Raw genomic sequence first — 24,141 nt, 5'->3', positions numbered from 1 at the left:
AGCTGTACCAAAAAAAAGCAATTATAGAAATTTAGAAACGCTCCAGAACCGAATACTAAGGAATATTGTAGATGCTCCTTGGCATGTTCAGAATGACGATTTACGTAGAGACCTTAAAGTCAAATCTATTTCAAATGAAATTAAAAGTAAATCGCTAGGAAACTTAAAGAGAGATTCCATTAGCATCCCAACCATGAAGTATTTTAGCTTCTTGTCAACCAACCAACAACTTAGTTTCAAATACAGGAACGTAGATTCCTTGTGAAACTTAGTTAGTGTTGTGGATTGTAGTCACAACAAGGATATGTAAAAAATAAATAACAGTGCACTATATTCAGTCATACTTACGAAGATGAAGAAGAACTACTAAAAAGTAGTCGACCAAACCTCGAAAAAGCTTAGAAAGGACAAACAAGCGAACAAGACGTTTAAGTTTCTTTTGTAGCAAGGTCTTACCCAAAAACACACTGAACAGTAGGCACTAATACCTATACGAAAACCACAAATGTAAATGTAGGTTATACAAAAAATATATTTCAGGTAGCAGTGTGGAAAGATCTATGACGACAAACGGTTCCTTTCTTTACAATCTACAATTTACAATTTACGTCCTACTCTAACCAAACCTAACCTAACTAAACCTTACCAAACCTCGCTGAGTCACATAATATTGCATGTTCGAACCTTGAACCTTAACATTTTTGTGACCTATGAAATTTGTTAGTTGATATATCGGTATATAATAACCATATAAGAAAAGTTTTTGCACAATCATATTCAATGTCATCATATGTAATTACAAAATCTATCATTAGTTTTGATGGTTTTTCGATATCTGACACCCTGATAAGGTAAAAGGAAGCGGAGAAAGAAAGAATGATGGTTTTTCGACAAATTAAACCTGTTTGTTAGCTATTTAAAATCCACTACTAAATGCTAATGTGCTTTTAAGCAAATTTTAGAAAAAAAACACCTAATAATCTTTGTTTTTTAATCTAATATTGTATTAAAATATCTAGGAAAGTGTTAGATATAATAAAACGGCAATAAATAAGTATTATGCTGAGTCATATCAATATTAATAAACACCCTATATAATTGTTTATACGAATAAAAATTCGGGTTACTGGTCTAAAAATACAAACAAAAGAAATGTACTCACCAACTTCGCTTAAGTTTGTTTTCGTACTGGCCAAATTTTGGCTTGACGAACTTTTTGCGACTGTTTTCGATGTGGATGCGTCGTTGGACCAAAAAGGGTCGTCGATTTTTTCTTCGAAATACGAACTAGGTACGTTTCCCATGTTAATACTTTAGGAACTCTAAAAAAGAAAAACGCGAAATGAGAGGTTGCCAATGAGTATATACAGGAAAACATATGGAGAATGTTCATGATTGTACTCGCACTAAAAATAGGTCGGTGGAGTTTTGGATGTTGGCAGTGGCGTTCACTTTTGCCGCTACGAGTTTTTATTATTAGAGTAGTGATTTTTTTACAATAATTTTCTCTGACGTCAGTTGGATTATCATATGTACAGAATTAAAATTCTTGACAAAAGTTATTGGTTAATTTCCATAAACTCCTTAAATTTCATTATTATTCCATATATATATATATATATATATATATATATATATATATATATATATATATACATATATATGTTTATGATATATATATATATATATATATATATATATATATATATATATATATATCATAAACAAGAAGAACAGCAGTAAGATAATAGCAACAGAGATGGAATGCCTGCGAAGATGCTGCAGAGTAACAAGAATGGATAGGAGAAGTAATGACGAAATAAAGCAAAGAACATCAATAGAAACAGACATACTAACATATATAGAACAAAAAAGACTAAAGTGGTATGGACATGTAAGAAGAGCTAGCGACAGCAGATGGATAAAAAGAATAACCGAATGGAGCCCCATAGGAAGGAGGAAAAGAGGACGACCCCGAAAATCCTGGAGGAACGAAGTAGACGACGCCATGAGTAAGAGAGGACTAAACGATGGAGAATGGAACAACAGAGAGAGATGGAAACGGTTGAGCGAGGGAAAGGCAGTGAATACTGTAGAATCCCTATATATATATATATATATATATATATATATATATATATATATATATATATATATATATATATATATATATATATATATATATATATATATATATATATATATATATATATGTAAATAATAAAAAAGAAGTACTTGTGACTCGTTTGGAAAAAATATATAAATGTTTTGGATGGGTTGGAGTCAATAAAAGGGGCTATTGGTTAACTATTTATTATCACGAGCTTTCAATTGTGTTTACAATTATTATCAAGAGCTGCTAAAAAAGACAAAATATCTTACAAAGTTGAACTAGAAAGAAAAAAATTCACCAAATAAAATTAGTTTTGTTAATAAAATTGCTGCTAATACATCTCAAAAAGAATTAATACAAAAATGCCTTTATCTAATAAATGTTTCTCTGAAATTTTAATATAATTTTGAAAATATTTTCTTAACACAAAAACAATTGAATTTATAAATAAGTTAAAACAGCGACCAATTACAAATAAGCCTCAATGTCATAAATGCCAATTTAAAATTTTTTATTATTATGTACTTTTTGTCCTACAGTGAAATAAAAAAAGTGAAATTTCAAAAAGTGAAATATTTGAGAGTAGTCCAAGAAGCGAGGCAAACTTTTAGTGTGCATGTTAAATACGTCGTTCGAAGAATTTCGTCGTTCGTTAGCTTTGATTAGGCCAATTATCGAATACAGGGCGTGTATCTATGGGTCACTAAACAATCGCCAAACCAATGCCATTGTAGCAATAGAAAGGAAAATCATTATAAAATGCAGGGGAAACTTGCGAACATTCAATCAATAAAGGACAGAGTCCGTTCTCTCATAAAAGGCTACATCCTTCGCACAATAGCTAGCTTCAATAATAGAGCTAAATAGACTATAAACACCTTGCCATCGCCGAGGTACTTACCAGGCTTTCCACAATAAAAGTTCTATGTCCTCCAGCCAAGAATTTACACTTGGCTGGTAACGAACTTTCTAATGAGTACTACGACGTTCTAGGAACAACCCCCTTAAATATCGAAGAACTACACACCAAAAACACTGATTCAAGAGCCGTTCTTTAGTATGGCTAGTGACACCGGAGGTACCTTCTGCTCATCGCTTTTTTGGCTAACTTTAAATCCTTCTTACACAATACTGCCACTTCAAAGCCCCTGCTTCACTAGCAGTATACCACCCTAAAAACTACCCACTCGTAACTAACGTTACTTACTCCTTTAAACACTCCCGCAACAAAAAAGGGAAGGCGCCCCTTCTTGAAGAAGCGTAAGCTTAAAAAAGGTTTTAACTTTCAAGTCAGATAGCGAAGAAGACGGCGTTGGTAACAAGGATTATATCCAACGCGGGAGGACCAGGGACTGCTAAAAGAAGAATAATAATATAAATGGTCCACTCTTGTACTCTACGCGGTAACGGTATGGCAACAAGTGCTTAACATCGAGAAATATATAGGAGAATGCTAAGGAAAGCCCAAAGAAATCACTAGTAGTGATATACAGGAAGATTACATAATATATCAAGAAGGTTGCGGATGGAAACTGCACAGACTGTGGAGTGCCTGACATGGTCGAGCACTATGTATTAGAGTAAAGAATGCTCAACGAGGACTGCAGCAAATTACACAGGAAGGTAGGTAAGGTACTAATTACACAGAAAGAAGGAAATCTTAGAGATGGCAAATATGCAGCAGATATGCAGCAAATATGAGAGAGAGAGAAAGAGAGAGTGAGATAGAGAAAAGTCAAGCTAATCATGTGATGCACCGATCTGAAGAGGATCTATCGCATGAATATTTCGGATGATGGGGTGGACTTGGTCCGTAGGCAGGGAGCTATGGGTGTATCTTCGAGTATGACTCCTTTGGGGACTGCGTGCAGATGGGCCCTTATATATAACATACGCCAAGTTATTCTTAACAGGAATCAGCCTGGTACGGACTTTAGAAGTTTTACCACCTCTTTCCCATAAAAAAGGAGTGTCTGTGTAGATTGTTAGAGATATGTATGAGAAACTAACAACTAGTGTTCGGGTAAGTGAGGAGGGAATGATGAATTTAATGTAAAAGTAGGATTGCATCAGGGCTCAGTGCTTAGTCCTTATTTATTCTAATTTTATTTCTAATATATAGTAAAATTCCCCATTGGTTAATATACGAGTATGCTGATAATGCTGTGTTAGTAAAACAACTGAAAAGGATTTAGAATAAAAACTGAAACAGTGGAGACAAGCTCACAAAGAAAAAGAGTTAAAACTTAGTAGGAGAAATCATGAGCTAAATGTTATACAGCAAAAAGAAAGAGGAACCACGCATGCATGTGATGGAAATGAGATTGCTTAGATAGGCGAATTGAGTGACAAAAACAAGATAATATTAAGAATTGCTGATTTAAAAATTCCTGGAGGAAATATGATAGGAACACTAAAAAAGACCTGGTGAGAAACATTTAGGTAAGACATGTTGATAAAGGGAATAAATATTGGCATGGCCCAAGATTGAAACTGTGCACAGGTACTAGTGTTTCAGGATCTATTTTAATGTTGTGTTGTTTCATTTCTTCTATCTCATGAAATTCCTTATTGTAAAGTGATAACAGATAGTCAGTTCTTAATAAAATATGTGTCAAGAAGTTTTTTTTATCAAAAAGTCGTTTTTGCTGTGACTTTTTTCAAATGAATTCCGGAATGAAAGTAGAAACGTCAAAACAAACCACAAAATATAATTTTTATTACAATACATTGTGGTTTATTTAAACGCTTTCGTTTCGAATAATTATTTAATAAAGTAACCGATATATCGCTAACTAATTCATTTAGTACTATGGGTTCAACCTTATAATTCTTTACAATACATAACTATAAAATACTTTTCATAGCGGAAACTTCATTAATAATTTAAAACATTTTCAAGTAAGTTAAAATTATCTAGGAAAATCCATACAAAATAACAGATTTAAACGAATAATCCAAAAGTTACTGCAATATTTATTTAGTAAAGGGCAAATGAGACCTTTTCGATTGCCGAGAAAGAGATAATTACTACCTCTTGTAACATTGTAAAATGATAGTTAGTAATTTAAAAATACACTGACAGAAATTATTTTCTGTATTTAGAAAATTATGTTAAAGATAACTAATGTTAAGTGATAACAAATAAACCGATATAAGAGGGCATCGAACGACATGGCACAAATTAATCGCAAAACAACTACCTAGTGCTAATTCTTTTTTCGGAAGTTTGTTGTTATAACCGGTAGTACTTCAGTCAATTGGTTTACTGTATATCTTCCATTCGTAAAATCTTCTGGCGCAGGTTTTGGTATTAAAGACTATTTACGTAGCCGAGACCGAGAGCTTTACGTGTCTTTCGAGGTGGCTTAGTTAAATTAGAAACTAAAAAATTTCTGGTGTCTGCCAGTATCGAACCTGGGCCATCTGGCATGGAAAGCCAATACCTAATCTAATTAATTAATATAATACTAGCATCTTATATGTCTGTGGATCTGATTCAAATCGACAATTTTAGAGGTGTATTTTTACAAATTCTGTAACTAATGATCTCCAATTTGATACAACGCATATATAAGATGATAGATTATGTTATAACCGAAAGATATATCTTCTTCTTCTTCTTCTTCAGCCTTCATTCATCCATTGTTGGACATAGGCCTCCTCCAATTGTTTCCACGCTTCCCTATCTTTTGCAATTCTCATCCATTGCTTTTCAGCTACAGCTGTTATATCGTCTATCCATCTCTTTTTGGGTCTTCCCACGCTTCTTTTTGTTTCTCGAGGTCTCCAGAATGTCACTTTATGAGACCATCTGTTGGTGTCTTGTCTTGCTACATGTGCTACCCATTGCCATCTCAATGTCGCTATTTTTTCCATGATGTCGGTTACTTTAGTTCTTCGACGTATTTCGGTGTTAGGAATTTTGTCTCTGAGGCTTATATTTAACATGGCCCTCTCCATGGCCCGTTGAGTTACTCTTAATTGTTCTGCCATTTTTCTTGTTATTGCCATAGTTTCCAATCCATAAGTTGCAACTGGTAGTATACAAGTGTCATAGGTTTTTCGTTTTAAGTGTATTGGGATTTTTCTGTCTTTTAAAATGAAGCTCAACTTCCCAAAAGAGATATACATCCATCAAAAATAATTGACGTAATATGCCTCAACTAAGCAGATGTAGGTAGCGACCATAGCCTAGTATTATGTAAAATAGGAATCATCATGAAATACTTCACACCTAAGAGAGCAGCGTCAACACAAACAAAAATCAAAGTCTAAGGATCATATACGGAATCGCTGGAAAAAGAAGATCGCTGGAAATGAAATATTAAAAGAACGATAATATCGAGGAAAGCTGGGATAACCTCAAAAATAACATAATTAACGCAGCAACAGAATCACTTGGAAAGAGGAAAGTAACGAACACTAACATATCAAAAAAGAGAACCCTATGGTTTAGAGAGAAAGTTAAGACAAAATATGAAGAAAAGAAGAAAGCCTTTTTACAATACAGAACACAACAAACACAACAGGTATACAGCCACTATAAACGAATCATAAATGAAACGAATACTTTAGTTAGACAAATAAAAAGGAACACTGGCAGAGCTTATCAAAATCAAAAGATAGAACACGACTTCTATGGAACATAAAAAGAAATATGGAGAATAATCAGAGGACAAAGAAAAGAGATAACGAACTATGAGAAATGAAATACATTCAGAAGAAAACATGGACAGACTATTTTCGATTCCCATTTGCTAAAGGTGATGATAATGAATTACCAACACCAGCAATGACGACTAATGAAGAAATAGATATTAAGGAGGAATAGGTACAAGAAGCATTAAGGACATTAAAAAATACAAAATCACCAGGAGAGGACGGAATACCGAACGAACTCCTAAAGTACGGAGGACCAGATCTGACCAAACAACCTGCTAAAACTAATTCAAAAAATATTAGAACAAACCACAATTCCTCAAGAATGGAGATCAAGCATCCTAATAATTCTCTTCAAAAATGGAGATAAATCGGACCCGAAAAATTTCAGAGGAATTAATTTATTAAATGCAACACTAAAATTAACAACCAAATTGATAACAAATAAACAGAATGAAATTATAACACTAGCAGAAGAAAAACAAGGTTTTAGGTCGGAAAGATCATGTACCGACGATATATTTACAATGAGACAAGTGCAAGAGAAATTATTAGAATACAACAAACCGGCGTATCTGTATTTCGCGGACCTTAAGAAGGCATTTGACAGGGTCAAATTAAAGGACGTTTTAGCACTTATTGTACGCAAGAGAGATATCTTCAGAAATAATCAAAACGATCAAAAATATGTACCAAAACAATACAATAAAATTAAAAGTAGAACAACAAGAACTAACTGACCCTATTGAAGCTGGCAATGGAATAAGACAGGTAGATTCCCCGAGTCCTCTATTGTTCAAACTTATTATGGATAAAATAATAAAAAAGTAATAACTAAAAAAGGATATCACATGAAAAAAAAAAAACTTAAAATAATCTGCTATCCAGACGACGCCTTACTACTCTCTCAAAGTGAAGATGATTTACAACGTATGCTGCACCAATTTAATATAACCTTCAGAAAATTTAACATGTTAATGTCGTTAAAAAAAACAGTAAATTTACTTAAAATATGTTAATTGGAGCTGGAAGGTCAGATAATAGAACAAGTGATGGATTTTAAATATCTAGGCATCACATTATCTAGCTACGGAAAGCTCGAAACATAAATGGAAGATGAAGTGAATAGAGCAAACAGAGCCGCAGGTTGCCTGAATGAAAACATTTGGAGAAATAAAACTATCCGAAAAGAAATGAAAGGCAGAATTGGTCATCAGACCAATAATGATATACGCGGCAGAAACACGACTTGACACAGAGAGAACAAAACGTCGTCGTCACGGCAAAACTCACTAAGTCCATTTTTGTTAAAATTGAGTTAAGTGTACTGATCGATTCACAATATAAATTTTCAGTCTGGCAGATATCACGAAGTCCTACAATGCACGTAGAGTTGGCTACCTAAAGCATTAAATATACTTAAGTGCAAAATTACCATTTTGTTATCAGGCAGAAGTCACTAACTGGACGTAATGATGTTTTCCTGATTACGATGCGGCAAATACTAGTAAAGAGTATCAGTTCACGAACGATAAAATCAATTAGTTATTTTGTATTTGCTGCCTCTTTCTATAATAAACGTTTGTTTTTTTTAAGAAAAATACAAAGATACAAAATAAACGATTGATATGATCGTTCATGACTAATCTTTCATTTTTCCGACTGTAGTGTGAGCACATGTTGATTTGTGTAGATCGTAATTGTTGTGTTTTTAGGAGTAAAAATATTTTGTAAATTATTTTTTACGATTTGTTTTATAGTGAAGTGCTAATAAACAAACCGAAAATGCAATCTATTAGAGGAAAACGCATTGCTAATCTTGCAATGACCAACGAAAATTCCAAAACGACTATGAAGGTAGGAGGTTAGTGAATTTCGTTTCAAAATAGTTTGTAAATTTGTGTTTATAGGAAGAAGAAACAATATTAGACAGTGCACTGTCGTCTTCGAAAAATCCTGTTTTACAAAATGATGACCATGGTTGCTTCTCGGTAATGAATCGAACAGAATGAATCTTGTGCTTCATAGAGTAGCGAATAAAGAAGTATTACAGTCCAAAATAAAATAGTAATACTATCGGATGTCAAAATACAGGATAGTTTTGATACGGAGATAAAAAGTGTAGATGAGGTAAAGATAGTCTAACTGTTAATCATGCTCTTTTGTGAATTTTTGTTCTATATTGAAGGTACCACTGAATCAACCAACAACAGTTATAGAAGCTGATCAAGTAGACAATCTACAAGAGTGGCATAGCAACTGAAAATCCTTATTTTGTCACTGCTACTTTTGACCTTCAAAGTGTGCTGCAAATACCAAGTAGTGATGTATCACCCTTATACTACAGTAGAAAATTATCTGCCTTTAATTTATGCATTTATGAAGGAGCTCAACCAAATAATGCACATTGTTTTACCTGGACTGAACTTAATGGTGCCATAGAAATTGCGACATGTTTGTATCGCTATTTAAAAAACCTCCCTGCGAGAATCACCGAAGTATCATTGTTTTCCGTTACTTGTGGGGGACAAAACAGGAATCAATTTGTCATCGCAATGTTGTAATATTTTGTTCATGTGTTATCTGGCCACAATATTACTGTTCTCCAGCAGAAGTTTCTAGAGTCAGGACATACGATGATGGAATGCGACAGTGTGCATAGCGCCATCGAGAGAGAAAAGAGGTATGTAGCAGTATACACGCTTCATGACTGAAAAAATATTTTTGTCAAAGTTAGGTCTAAACGAGGCATCAAAAAGAAGGACCCTTATGTAATCCATGAGCTACAATATTCAGATTTTATTAACTGGAAACTACTTGCGAAAAATATATTAAAAAACACAAAACTAAATAAATCTGGTGAAAAAGTTAGGTGGTTGCAAATAAAATGTTTCAGAGTGGAGAGGGAATATCCAGAAGTCATCAAATATCGCTACGAGCACTACGGTCCCTACTTTGAACCAAATATTTCTGGACGAGGAAGACCTCCAACACAAGCCTCCCTATCACTTCAACAGGCTTACCTAGGTATACGTCCAATTTCGTTAGCAAAATTTAATGATTTACAGAACTTATGCACTACCGACGTTATTCCTTTGGAGTTCCATGCTTGGTATTCGTCGCTGCCAACCTCCAAATCAGTTATTGACAGAAATACTGAGCTCAGTATTTATAGCGATAGTGAATCAGAGGGAAGCGAATACGAACAGCAAATCTAAACTCATTGAATTTTAGTTTTCATTTCTCTAAATGTGTTTATTTTAAGTTACTTTAATTTAAGTAATAAATAATAATCATAATGTGTTTAACTAATTCACTAAATTTACCTTTAACCAACTTGCTAGAGTTCACTAAGTCCATCAAATATTATTTTTGACCAAATAACATTGATTTCAAAAAAGATAATGTATTCACATTTCAAAGCATTACTAGAAGTGTACAATTGCATCGGTAATTTCCTTGACTTTTATAAGGATGAATTTTAGACGACAATTAAAACTAAAATATTCGTTTTCTCAGATTTCTTATTTTGGACTTAATGACTTTTGCAGCAACAACGACGAAAAATGATGCTATAAACAGCAAAGATAAAAACACTTACAAAAATTGGTGGTAAAACACTATGGGACAGAGGTAGAAGTACAGATTTACGACGTAGATGCAAAATGGAGAACATCAAGCACTGGGTAAAAAATAGAAGAGTAAAATGGAACCAAATGACAACAAATAGAGTAGTAAAGGCGGCGAGAGACGGTTCCCCAATAGGAAGACGATCAGTAGTAAGACCACGAAAACGATGTAACGACAACTTACTGGAGGAACATTGAAAAACAGGCAGAGTCAGGTCGATATAAAGAGAAGAATAATTAGAATAAGAGTATTTAAGTTCTAAAGGAACAATGTACTAAGTTGGAGTCTTCGTTGTTACAGTTAGTTATTTTGTGGAGACCTCTAACCTCTTGCCCCCAAAGTTCCTTCTTGAACCAATAGGAACCTATATATTAAGTTTTAAGGCTTTAGTTTTTTTTATTTAAGTTATCACTAAGACTTAAGTTCTTAATAAATTGGTTAAAATTCATTTTTACTACAGTTTAAGTTATAGATTAGCACTAGAAGCGCGCCCGTTCCAATTTTGTCCCATTTCATTCAATTCATCTCTGTGCAGTAAATATTCTGTACTTATTATAGCCTTAAAATTGACAACATTTTGTGAATTATCGGGTACATTACATACTCAAAACTATATGTCTACTGTAATAACTAATTTTTTGTTTTTTTTACGAAAATACCTTAAAGTACGGATGGGTCATCCTAGATCCAACTATCTATATTAGTATAAATTATTTACAATTGATACATACTAATTTATATTGGTGTTTATGGTGTTACTACTTATAACAACTAATGGCAATAGAATGTCAAAATACGTAATACCGTCTGAATGGAGGGAATACCATACTTACGTTCGCCAGATCGTCCATTGCGACCATCGCGTGATTCAGTCAAGTTTGAACTAGTGAAGTGCTAGTACATGTTTTTTTACTTTTATTGAGTACATATTAAAGTGTCGTGACTATGAATAATCTGCCTTTAACTCGTCAATAATTTGTTGATGCAATAAAGGAGATTTTAGAAGGTGAATCTGAAGGCGAAGTAGTATACTCTTAATCTGATGAAGAGCGGAAACTGCTAACCCAAGTTAATTCTAGGTCCGAACTGACAGTGTTTCAGTCTGAGAGTATCGTTGTTGAAGCTATGTTCTTATATGTTCTTGTCTTATCAGATGACACTATTTCGTACTTTTATGTATTTTGTCGTTCTGATGTAGAATGTATTTTGATTTTCAGTGAATAACGACAGCCGACCAGCAGGAAGCAGAGGACGTCGTCGACGAAGCAGAGGTGGAAGTAGATGTGGCCGTAGTTAACCACTGGTCATAGCAGTTGGATATAATTACGATGTTCTTTCTTAAATTCCTGTTGGCTCAGAAATTATAGCTCTTCATGGTACACTTTGGAAAATCGAAGCATTGTGTAATGCATCTGCTGGTAGAAGAACACATCAAAATGTGTTTAAAGATATTTCCGATATATTACCATATCCCAAACGCCATACCGATGAAACATGTAACAGTACTTGGCGACTTCTTATTGACGATAAAATTTTAAAACATCACCGACTGTACTATTCAAAGAGTATGCTGAGTTCAATCAAACACTTGGTTTCTAACAAAAGAAGAGTTAGAATCACACAGCAGCTACGTTCCAGGACCATATATAACTGTCGACGAGCAACTGTTTCCATCGAAATGTAGGTATAGGTTTACTTAGTTTATTGCCTCTAAACCCGATAAATATGGTCAAAAATTCTGGATTACCGTGGAGAAAGATACAAACTACATTGTCAATTCTTTTCCGTATTTAGGGAAAACGAAGCGAGACCAAATAACGAGCACCTCGGTTACTGTGTGGTAAAAAAGTTGATGCATTCATATTTAAAAAAAGAAAGAAATATTACGTGTGACAATTTGTTCACGTCACTCTCACTTGCTGAATTTTTGAAAGAGAGTAGTACTAGTCTCCTTGGTACTATGAATAAAGCTCGACGTGAAATCCTGACTTGTGTGAAGTACGCGAAAGAAATTTGTCTAGTACAATATTTCTAAAGACAGGTGATATTTCATTGACTGTTCATCAGGCCAAATACAATAAAAATGTGGTCATGCTTAATACAATGCACTCGGATGTACAAATTGCATCCACTGAGAAAAAGAAACCGGAAACTATTACATTTTATAATAAGACATACTATACGACTATATACATTTTATAATAAGACAAAATATTGTGTTGTAGTGGACCGCATGGCACGCAAATATTCAGTAAAGGCATCGTCTAGGTGTTATTAATAATAATAATAATTATATTTTAAAGCTAGGAGAAAAACTCTTGGACAAATACGCAGAGACTAGACCTACTCTTAAACGAGCTGTTATCCCAGATGAAAGCAGCATCGCTTCAAGCAATATTTTTGAGAGAACGGTTTAGAACGGAGACAAGATTGTCAAATAGTGCAAAAAATGGAGAGTCACTCTCAACCCAACCAATACATAGGCCATCCTCTTCAGATATGACGTCCCCAATTTAAGAACGAGGACAACCTGATAGGAGCTCTGCGGAGCTAGACTTCCCTTCCAAAGTTCAGTCACCTACTTGGAAGTTTAATTTCAGATAAAACTCATTTGGGACACGGAACTAAATCTCACCCTAAACAGAGTGAGGAGAAGGGCTAGACTCCTGGGAGCTCTGTCAGGCAAATCTTGGGGTACACAGTAAGACTCCCCTGCATACCTACAAAATTTACATCAGACCGATTATTGCATACAAGGCTGTTCTTTACTCCGCACTGAACAACCGCCAAATAAACGTCATAATGGCCACAGAAGGCAAAATCCTAAGAAATATCATAAGGAAACGTGCAGAATATCCGTTGGCATTAATCCACCAACTCTCAAATACTGCAACTAGAGAGAGCAAAATCCGAACTCTCGGCAAGAGATACGTCCTACGAACCATTACAAGCTCCAACATCAGAGCAAAGGAGGTCATAAAAACATCTTGCCACCGCCTAGGACACATACTCACCAGGCATCCCGCAAAGAAAGTTCCTTTCCTCCCAGCCAAACTTGCCAATTTGGCTGAAAACGAACTTCCTGATAAGTATTTTAACACCCTAGAAGCGGCGCCACTAAGATATCGCACATTATAACAATCTGCAACCCAAAAACGCTCTATCGAAAAAACCGTTCCCAAATGTATAGCTATTACCCCTCAGTACGGCATGGCTGACAACCTTTCTCACTCACACTGACTGACTACTGCATCTTAGCAAACCACTTGTTTTCCCAATCTCTCAGTTCACTAACACAAAACTGCTTTCGTAGACTCATGTCTGCTCTTGCCAAACTCTCTCCCTGGAAAGGGAGCACATACCTTGAAGAGGCGCCCCGCCTAAACGAGTTTTAAATAACGTTACACTCATGGTATAATGGTTACACTCACCATATTCCTTATGCTGTGACCATATAGTGGTCAGTACCTCACTCCGGTTCTCTTAATACTATTACGTCGTCTACTTGTGTGTGTGTGACTCTTGTTTTGTTATAACATGATCTATAATTGACTAAGTGTTTCTCGTTGGTTGGATCTAGTATATCTACTGTAAAAACATGTTAATTTTTTTATTTGGGTTATTTATATTTTCAAGAAGTTCTGATAGAGTTTAATAGAAAATATGTTTATCTGTTTTTGATACGCTTTTTGATGGTGCATATGTTTAAATTTTTTAAATTTGTTTACAACACTATATATAATTTTCAGTGTTCTTGGTTAAGGGTCCCGGCATGCGTTTTTCATTTGTATTATACCTGATGGTATTAATTCACATGTGAAGAGACCTTTGATGGTTAGTCTTTAGGTGGTTTTTATAGTTGTAAAAAATTTAAAAGTCAAAGTTATATAAACACTATATCTTGACCTGCACTATACCTCTAATAAAACCAGGAGAGACTACCCTGCTAATAATTTTAACCTACTTTAGCGGTATTAAAACAATACTGCTACTGCAAGAAACAGTACTTAAATAAACAAAAAGATGCCGTGACTACAAAATATTAATTTTTATTATTTATCTTTAGGTTTATTGTGTTCTGATTTATTCCGCAGAAAAAATTTAAACGACTCATATGTAAACCAGCAAATTGCAGTCGATGGCATTGTATACATAACTCTTGGATAAATACCTCCCAAGAATCCCGAAATTCCTTTTCTATTATATACCGTTTTTGCAGCCTCACTTAAAGTTTCTATTGTTTTCTTGCCTTCTTGGGTATTTAAAAGTGTTTTGCAGACATCTAGTGGATTGGTTACAGCTGAAGCTAAACCTCCAGCTATTCCTCCACTAACTACATGACTAGCTGGAGAATATATTTTCTTGGGATTTAAAAGATTTTGACAAATTTCGTATACCACAAAGTGTACGCTTTGAAATGGTACATTCATCATTACTGTAGTAAAAAACGATCGATAAAATGCTCTAAACCCTTCATTAACGTAAATGTCCACAACACATTTAACAGTATTCTTACACGTTGAACCTTGCATCTGCATACGTTGCTTGACCACTTCCGAGGGATTCATTATGGAATCATGAAATAATGTAGCACAAGAACCAGCTATTCCATGGCAAATAAAATCGTACCGAGGATTATTTACCAGTCCTGTTAGATTTTTCTTAACAAGTTCATAGTTAGCGAAGTAAAGACCATGAGCTGGGCCTGCTGCAATAGCAATGGGTGTTATACCTCGTAATGGACTAAAAGTACCTTCTTTTTTCATCATAGTACGCAAATATTGAAAAATATTTGTATCACCTCTAAATTCCAAGGACTGCATTCTGGTCTTTATAGTATCTATGGGAAACATTATACAAAATTCCATGAAGCCTGCCATGGCGCCAGCAAGTAGATGTATCGTGAAATTGTCTGTATGAAGTGTTTCATAATCATCTTGAGACATATGGATGGTATATAGAGTCAACTAAAGAAAATTTACATTATTTTATAAATTGATATTAATAACCTCTTTTTTGTCAACACAGACATGTGATAGTTGAGTGACATTCACAGAATATGGTGACATTGTCAAATTTTACTCACAGGTTAATGTATTTTTTTAATGTGCGGATTTTATATGACGTCAGAATAAGTTTTAGGTTGTTTTGTCATATTATTTTATTCGATAAAATGATTCAATATTATTATTCGTTAAGTATTTTTAAATTAAAAACAAAAATAGCAACAGGGAATGTATATGGATGGATGTATATATAGAGTGGACCAAAAGACTTAATTGACGACTTAAAACGCATTATTATCTTTTAAATGAATGGTCCGAATTATACAAAAACAGAGATACACTTATTTTGTATTATACTCAGTGACATTAGAAGTATTACACCCAGAAGGAATAATTTCTTAAACTTAATTTTTTGACAACATGGTAGATTTACATCAAGAATAAAAAAAAAGTTTTCAAGAATTTTTATTAACAAGTAATCAAAAAATATAAATAATGTGTTTGGCGACCATGTAGCTGAATACATTCCTTTATACGTTTAGGGATTGACAAAATGAGATGGTCGATGTCTGCTTGTGGCATCTCGTTCCAAGCAACTTGAACTTCATGTATTAACTGTGCCAGAGTCTGTGGAGGATGGTGCAAAGTAGACAGTTTCCTTCCCATCATATCCCATACATGTTCGATAGGATTTAAATCCGGAGCACGGGCGGTCACGGCAAAACATTAATGCCAGTTTCTTGGAGAAAGTACATAGTTTGACGAGCAATATGGGGACGCGCGTTGTCTTGCAGAAAAAGGACGTCTCGACGGCCGTCGAGATAAGGCAATAAAGTGGTTTGTAAGATGTCATCAACATAACGCGCAGCTGTCATATTGTCTCGAATAAACACAAGTGGTGATCGGCTACCATAGGCAATAGCCCCCCAAACCATTACTCCATCTGCCCTGTATACATGCCTCTCAACATCAAACCCGATATCTCGTCGGTCTCCACGACGGCGTCTTACCATCCTACGACCCTCATGCATTCCTAAACAGAATCGTGATTCATCGTTGACTGCAACATTTCGCCATTCTGCCACCCAATGCTGTCGTTCTCTGCACCAATTCAAGCGTTGATGACAGTGGTCCGCAGTCAAAGGAAGCACTAGTCTTCGGCGGAATGAAACCAGTCCAAAGGCTCGAATTGTAACATTTTTTTTATAATTAAAATAGTAAATAATTTTTAATCCCTTTACCCCTGTTGCTGAGACGCCCGTGGCCTTATCCGCAAATAGACATGCGGATGGGCTCGCTCACCCTTAGCAAATTTTATTGGAACAAACCGACTATCATGCAGTTCTCAAAGTACGGATGGTCGTACTCATCAAAACAGCCTGAAGTAGAATATTTTATGGTAGAGCTTTGTTAACCTTTTTCAGTTCCAGGCGGGTCCTTTTTAATAACTTTGGTAAACACAGTCGTAAAAGATCTTTCAAAATTCAAAAGGTTCTACATTTTCTCACGGTTTTCAACTACAAGAGTCTCGTTACTTACCTAGAAGCAGTCTATGTTCGGGTATCTTCCTAGAGATAGAAACAGCCTGGCATTCTTTTAGGCAAGTTGTCATTTTTGAGTGGGGGATATCCCACTTTTTTTTGGAAGCGTGAAAGCTAAATTTGGATAGGACGAAACGGACTCTGGGCAGGACAGTCTTCGAGTAAAGACACTTGCTTATCTTACCGTTCTCTGTGAATTTTTTCTTTAAGTGTGTATATAGACTTAAATTGTGCTCAATTTAAGTTGTGCAGTAAAACTCCTATTGTTCTCCTCCTGTTTTAAGGCTCCACGCAAGACCTTGCGCTTTGTATCAACATTAGGTAAATCCTCAATATTGATACCCCTAATTTTGAGTTCATAATCCAACTCACTAACTAATAAATATTCTACTTTAAATGAAGACATAATGAGAATATTTCAAATAATGAACCTCTACAACACAACACAAGACCACAGTAATTACCACACAAGTTGAATAATAGTAATGTAAATTTGTATTAATATTTTGGAAAAAAAAATTAATTTAATATACTTAGTAAATATTAAAATAATCAAAATAATCACAAATATATCAAAATATTAAATTTAGAAAATATACTCAGATATTGATAAAGTAAGTTCAGACCACAATTGCACAATTGCTCTAATTGCACATTGCAGTAAGATACTCTTACACATAATTCTCGAGAGGATAAAGCCCTTTTTACTACCTAACATTGCGGAGGAACAAGCAGGTTTCGTTCCCGGACGTGGTACTAGAGAACAAATTTTAAACGTACGGCAGATTGTAGAAAAATCCAGAGAATTTAACATCACAACATATTTGTGCTTCATAGATTATAGTAAAGCTTTCGATTTGGTCAACTGGAGTAAAATGTGGCAGGTTTTGTCTGAAATGGGAGTCCCCAATCATCTGATACTGCTAATTAAAAGCCTGTACAATAACAATTATGCCAGAGTTAGAATAAATGGGGAACTAACCGATAGTTTCAGGGTCACAAAGGGCGTGAGACAAGGCTGCATACTAAGCCCAATTCTATTGAACATCTATGGTGAATGGATAATGCGGAAAGCTACTGAGGACTGGAACGGTGGCATCACCATTGGCGGGAAGAAGATTTGCAACTTGAGATATGCAGATGATACTACTATCCTCGCTAGTTCTAAAGCTGAATTGATTCACCTGCTACAACGGATAGAAGACGTAAGCTTAACGATGGGCCTTAAAATAAACAGAGATAAAACGAGAATCATGATAATTGACAGAGCTAACAACAATCAAAATCATCTGGTCATGATAAATAATATCGCTGTTATCTCCATTAACAAAGGAAGCTGTACTGAAGAAATAAAGCGGCGGTCAGCAATCGCAAAAAGCGCCATGGCAAACAAAAATTTGGAAAAGCCATGAAATAACTACCGATACAAAAATGAGACTAGTAAGAAGTCTAGTTTTTCCAGTTTTTACTTATGCATCAGAATGCTGGACCCTTACTGAGAAAAACAAAAAGAACATAGATGTATTTGAGATGTACTGCTGGAGAAGAATGCTGAGAATACCAAGGGTGACCCGAAGAACAAATGAATCCATACTGGACCAGCTAAACATAAAGAAAAGACTAAGAACACAAATATCAGAACAAATAATAAGCTATTTCGGACATGTCCTTCGAAGAAATGGTCTTGAAAAACTTACCATCTAGGGAAAAGTAGAAGGCAAAAGAAATAGAGGTAGATCTCCCACACGATACACGGACCATATTGTTGCTACCATTGGCGCTCCATTGTCAGAATGTGCTAGAATGGCAGAAGATAGAAAAACGTGGAGGAACATTGGGAAATTTAGCTAATAGCTTCATGATATCACGATACCTGCATCAGGTTAACGACTAAGAAGAAGATAGACTTAAATTATTGAAATATCTTAATTTAATATCATATCAGATTAAATATTGTTATGAAGTACCTTCAGTTTGATTAACTTCAGTGCTTGATACTAGTAAAGTATAGTAGTATCAGTGAAATAGTGCAGCAGTCATCGAGATTTATTGTAAGTTATTTTTAATCATATTACCTTCAATTATCTGGGCGAATAATATTGTAATCATATTACCCAATCCTGGATGAATCTGCGTCAACCATTGCTCCACCTGTAGTTAAGGTTAACTACTGATTTATGAAGTCAATTAAAAGAATATTTAATTCTTTCATAACTTTCAATCAGTTACTAAGAACTTCTCAAAATAATAAATACGAACATTCAATATTCAGAAAGAACAGTTAATTAAACTAAAAACAGTGCGAGACAGGCAGTTAACTAACTAACCTAGTGTGGTTTGGTTTCATTCTTATACTACAGAATTCTTGTAATTTTTTTGTATTCTTTTGAATTTAAATTTAACTAATTTTATTTTATTTGATATAATTGCTATCCATTTTTAAATTTACTATACCTGTTATCTTAAGATAAGACCATAAACAGCGAAGAGATTTTTTTAAATACTACCAGGCTCTCTTCGCTGATAATTTAATTTGTGCATGATTTTATTATATTGTATCTGTAAAGGTATTTCTTAATCATAATACTGTTTATTTATATATGTATACAACAATTTATTAATTGATGCTGCATTTTTTTACTTGTGTTTACATTCAGCCGCCTATTTTATTGTGTTGTTGAATATATTGTTTTGTTTTATCCATGAATTTTGTTTTTCGACTCCTAATAAGTTTCCTGATAAAATAATATCTCTGAATATTTGCTTATTACATTAAATTATTATTATACCTTCGACCAGGAGAAAGACCAGGCTGATTAAGTTTTGTAGGTAAGTAAGTGGACGAAGTCTATCTAATATATTTATCATTTGTTTATTTAGTGTGTTGACAAAATTTATTTAATAATTAACTGTTGATATCTTTCCTTGGATTTGGTCTCAGAACTTAGATATCTTTCCTTATCTCTTTTCTAATGTATCTTATCATGTCCTATCTTTACTTATTTCGTCCGTTAGACGCATTCCCGGTTCCAAAAGCTAGTTTCGATCCTACGACTCGCTCTCCACCAACCATCTGGCTGACGTTCGTAGTGTCTCCATTGGTGACCATTCTAGCACCATCCAAAAAAAGGTTTCCGAGGTAACAGAATGCGACGGTATAGTGTACGCATACTAACAGGTCTACCTACTACTCCAAACCATTGATCATCAATTTGATGCTCACTAGCAAAACGGTCTCGCAGAGCCAGTAATCTAAAGGGCCTATCTTGACGATCTGTGGTACGCTTCGGTTAAGCAGCTGGTCTTTTTCGTGTTTCTTCACCTTAAATTGTCCACGCACGATAAACACGCATAACTGTCATTGCCGTACAATTAACACGACGACCGCCAATTTCGTGATACCACAAATCCATATCTCTATACGCAATAATTCTACCCCTGTCAAAATCGCTAACATGGCGGTAATTTTGGTGTCATCGAACTCGAGGCATTTTTTTACATTGAATACCATTAGACTGAGGAATAATAACTCAAAATTTCTATACGAACCGATTTTAACAAATCGGTCTCTTTACAAAAAAATTTAAAGATAAAACTTTATTTTTACAAAAAGTAGAAAAGATAAAACATTGATATTGTTATCATAGCATGTTTTCAATATAGTCATTCTGTTGCCAAAAAATTAAGTTCAAGAAATTATTCCTTCTGGGTGTAACATTTCTAATGTTACTGAGTATCTAAAGTTTTAAGATTTGATGTTTATAACGTTGCCAGATTCACCATTTTTTTGATATCATTAGTCAACTTGGTTTTTTAAATATAACACCCTATATATTGTACCTTTATTGAAATCTCTAATTTAATACCAGTTCAACTGTATAGGTACAATACTTTCGATTTCATGTAGTCAGAAACATCTTAAAAATACCAAATAAAGCATTCTTCTTCTTGTGAGTGCTGTCTTTCTACGGAGGGTGGCAATCCAATAATGGCTATTTTCATTTTTTAACTTGCTCTAAATAAATCAATCGATCTGCATTGTACCAATCACGTAGATTCTTTAACCAATAATTTCACCTTCGGCCAAACAGATCTTCTTCCTTGAATCTTTCTCTGTATTATGAATCTCAAAATTTCATATTCTGGTCCCCTCATCACGTGGTCTAGGTATTCCAGTTCTCTGGTTTGTATAGTGTTGATTACTACTGTTTCTTTAACAATCCTCTCCAGTATTTCTTTATTTGTATTTCTATTAGTCCATGATATTTTTAATACTCTGCGGTATAACCAAAGTTCGAAAGCCTCGATTCTTTTTAAATTGTATTTTTTTAATGTTTAAGTCTCAGCTCCATATAACAGCGAACGGTATGTTGTCTGATTTCCACATTAAGATTTCTGCGCGTTAGGGGTGGCTTCATTCGTACAAAGGCTGATCTGTCAATCTCTATTCGCCTGTTTATTTCCACAGTATGACCATTGGTTTCTTCGATCAAAATCCCAAGTACTCTTATATTTTTACTTGTTCTATCACGTTACCATTAATTATTGTCAATACGTGGTGCATATTTTGTGGTCTATTTGTAATAAGCATATATCGATGGCTTAATCTGCAAAAAAGCCAACTCCATTTAGGCAAATTGTTCAGTATGAACATAAAACCGTTCAGTTCTGAAATAATTATACTTACGGTTAATTACTAAATCTGAATTATTTATTTTAATGCTTCATGTTAATAATTAATCAAAAATAACTTTGTTTCACCTAAAACTTTTTTTTTTGCGCCATAAAAGAGTTAGCTTTTTTACATATTCAGTAAGAAATAGAAAAAAGGAGTTAGTCTGTTACATCTAAAACAAATTAATATAAAGAACTAAAATTTAAAAGTATCAAGAAAAAATAAAATATTACAGTATAAAAAACTTATATTGTTAAAAAAAAATGTTTATTTATGAGGTAGATTATTGTAGTAGGAATGATAATCAGTTGGGATGGAGGTTTTTAGACCCTAAAGATCCTGGAACTTTCTGATGGTTAATGGAAATCTATCACAATGGAAGTTTGGCAGCTGAGCAAACTCCTTTGGATTAGTCATTTTTTCACGCCGTTTGGGAAGTAACTTCCATTCTTCTTCAAAATTTACTTTATAAAATACGTATATGTCAGGGCTCTGATTTCATTAACCTTGAAAAGTAAAATTAAAAATGTTTACTACCTTACCTGTCAAAGGGGAAAAAAATTTACCTCGAGATTCCCCTTCATTTTTCCAGGTCGAATGGATTTAAGAAATTTGACATCATTAAACGAATTAAAGAATGAATGTGCTAAATATTCAACGTAGTATGGTTTTGGATTTTTGAGAGCACTTCAAATTGAGAGAACACTGGCCCAATGTATTCAGCAGGTACATTAATAATTTTATTTCAAAGTTTTTTTTTCGATGGAGGCATGCATAGAATCTACCTCCATCTATGTGTGACCTACTTCAAGGTACTTCTGTTCAATAACGATGTTCCTGGTCATCGCCACATTTATCAAAACATTTGAGGCCATAACGTTTCGATTTTAAGCTGCGCATCCGTCGCTGTTAATCACTACTTTTTTGTCTGTGGTGTCCAAGATTTGTGGTAGAACTTTATCTATAAGAAAGTATGAAAAAGAAGCAAATTCTTTAGCGGAAACTCCACCTTCTGTCTCATTCCATAAAAAGCAGTATGTTTCCTTAGTTTTTAAATCCAATGCACAAAAATTATGCACATTACTTGACTTGCTAGATTTGTAATACAGTGATGATACATTAGATTTTGGTGCTGTAGCAGAGTTTTTATGCTTTTCTTTTTCAGCACGAGCCTGCTCTTTTCTTGTTGTGTGTTTCTTGTATTCATCTTCAGATACAAAACCTAATGTATATGACGTGCATTTTTCGCAGGCGTCTTTTTAAGGATGAAAGAATGATATGTTTTCCGTATCTAAAGTGTTATTAAATTTTGCCACCCATACAGGCAATACGTTGTTTGTAGAACACCAGTCCAAAACATAATAATCACAAAGCGACTGTTTTGATAACAACCGTATGGGTACGATTCCACGTTTAAACTACTTTCTAACGGTTGGCGCAACACGGAGTTGGCGCTTTTACCGTAGTGGGGGTCTTATGCATGGTGTAGCTTGTTTTTGGGCAGGATATTTGAAAGGCTTACGATAAAAATTAGAAGTTAGCAGTTTGTGAACTGATATATAGCTGGGTAAAGAAAGCGATACACAAATAAAACGATATTACGAAAAAAGTGGAGTTAGCTTGTTTGCAGATTAAGCCATCGATATGTCGTTTTTTAGCATTTATAGTAATTCCCATCTCCGCACTATTCTGTTAATATAATTATCTATATAATTATCTTTAGTTGCAAATCTTCTTCCCGGCAATAGTGATACTACCGTTCCAGTCCTCAATAGCTTTTCGCATTATCTATTCACCATATATGTTGAATAGAATTAGGCTAAGTATGTAGCTTTGTCTCACGCCTTTAGTGACCCTGAAACTTTTGATTAGTTTCCCATTTGTTCTAACCCTGGCTTATTTGTTATTGTATAGACTTTTAATTAGCAGTGTCAGATGATTCGGGACTCCAATTTTATACAAAATCTGCCACATTTTACTCCAGTTAACTAGCTTAATTAGCTTTACTATAATTTATGAGGCATGGATATTTGCGATGTTGAATTCTCTGGATTTTTCTATAATCTGTCGTACCTTTAAAATGTGTTCCCTAATACCACGTCATGGGACATATCCTGCTTGTTCCTTCGCAATTTTAGGAAGAAAGAGGGATTTATCCTCTCTAGAATGGTATCTAAAGATGATGACTTAAGGTAACAAAGTATAATTGCAATAAGTGATGAATTCGACCGTTACTTGATGGAAATTCATTTTATATACCAATAAAAAACTGAAAACTTTGTTTTCAAAACTTACACAAAATTTATTATAATATTTTATCACTAAAACATAATCCACATGTACACAAATTAAACATAATTTATCTTCTTCTTCTTCAAGTGCCATCTCCGCGGCGGAGGTCGGCAATCATCATAGCTATTCAGACTTTTGAGACGGCTGCTCTGAAAAGTTCATTTGATGTACATCCGTACCACTCTCTCAGGTTGCGCAGCCATGACATTCTACGCCTCCCTA

General features: G+C 34.4%; 1 protein-coding gene and 1 pseudogene across 2 annotated transcripts in view; both read right to left on the bottom strand.

Annotated features, from left to right (window-relative positions):
* Positions 1–24,141, bottom strand: part of LOC140450229 (uncharacterized) — a 92,938-nt gene that overhangs the window by 47,532 nt on the left and 21,265 nt on the right. For both annotated transcript variants that reach the window (XM_072543737.1, XM_072543738.1), the window contains exon 2: positions 1,163–1,322. In XM_072543737.1, the coding sequence (XP_072399838.1) occupies positions 1,163–1,304 (142 nt within the window). In that variant the 5' untranslated portion in view covers positions 1,305–1,322. The remainder of the gene's footprint in view (positions 1–1,162; positions 1,323–24,141) is intronic.
* Positions 14,092–15,443, bottom strand: LOC140449728 (mitoferrin-1 pseudogene; annotated as a pseudogene).

This window comes from Diabrotica undecimpunctata, chromosome 9, assembly GCF_040954645.1.
Source record: "Diabrotica undecimpunctata isolate CICGRU chromosome 9, icDiaUnde3, whole genome shotgun sequence".
In the NCBI taxonomy this organism is placed as follows: Eukaryota; Metazoa; Arthropoda; class Insecta; order Coleoptera; family Chrysomelidae; genus Diabrotica; species Diabrotica undecimpunctata.
Note: the sequence above shows the minus strand (reverse complement) of the source record. Positions and strands in the feature narration are given on the sequence as shown.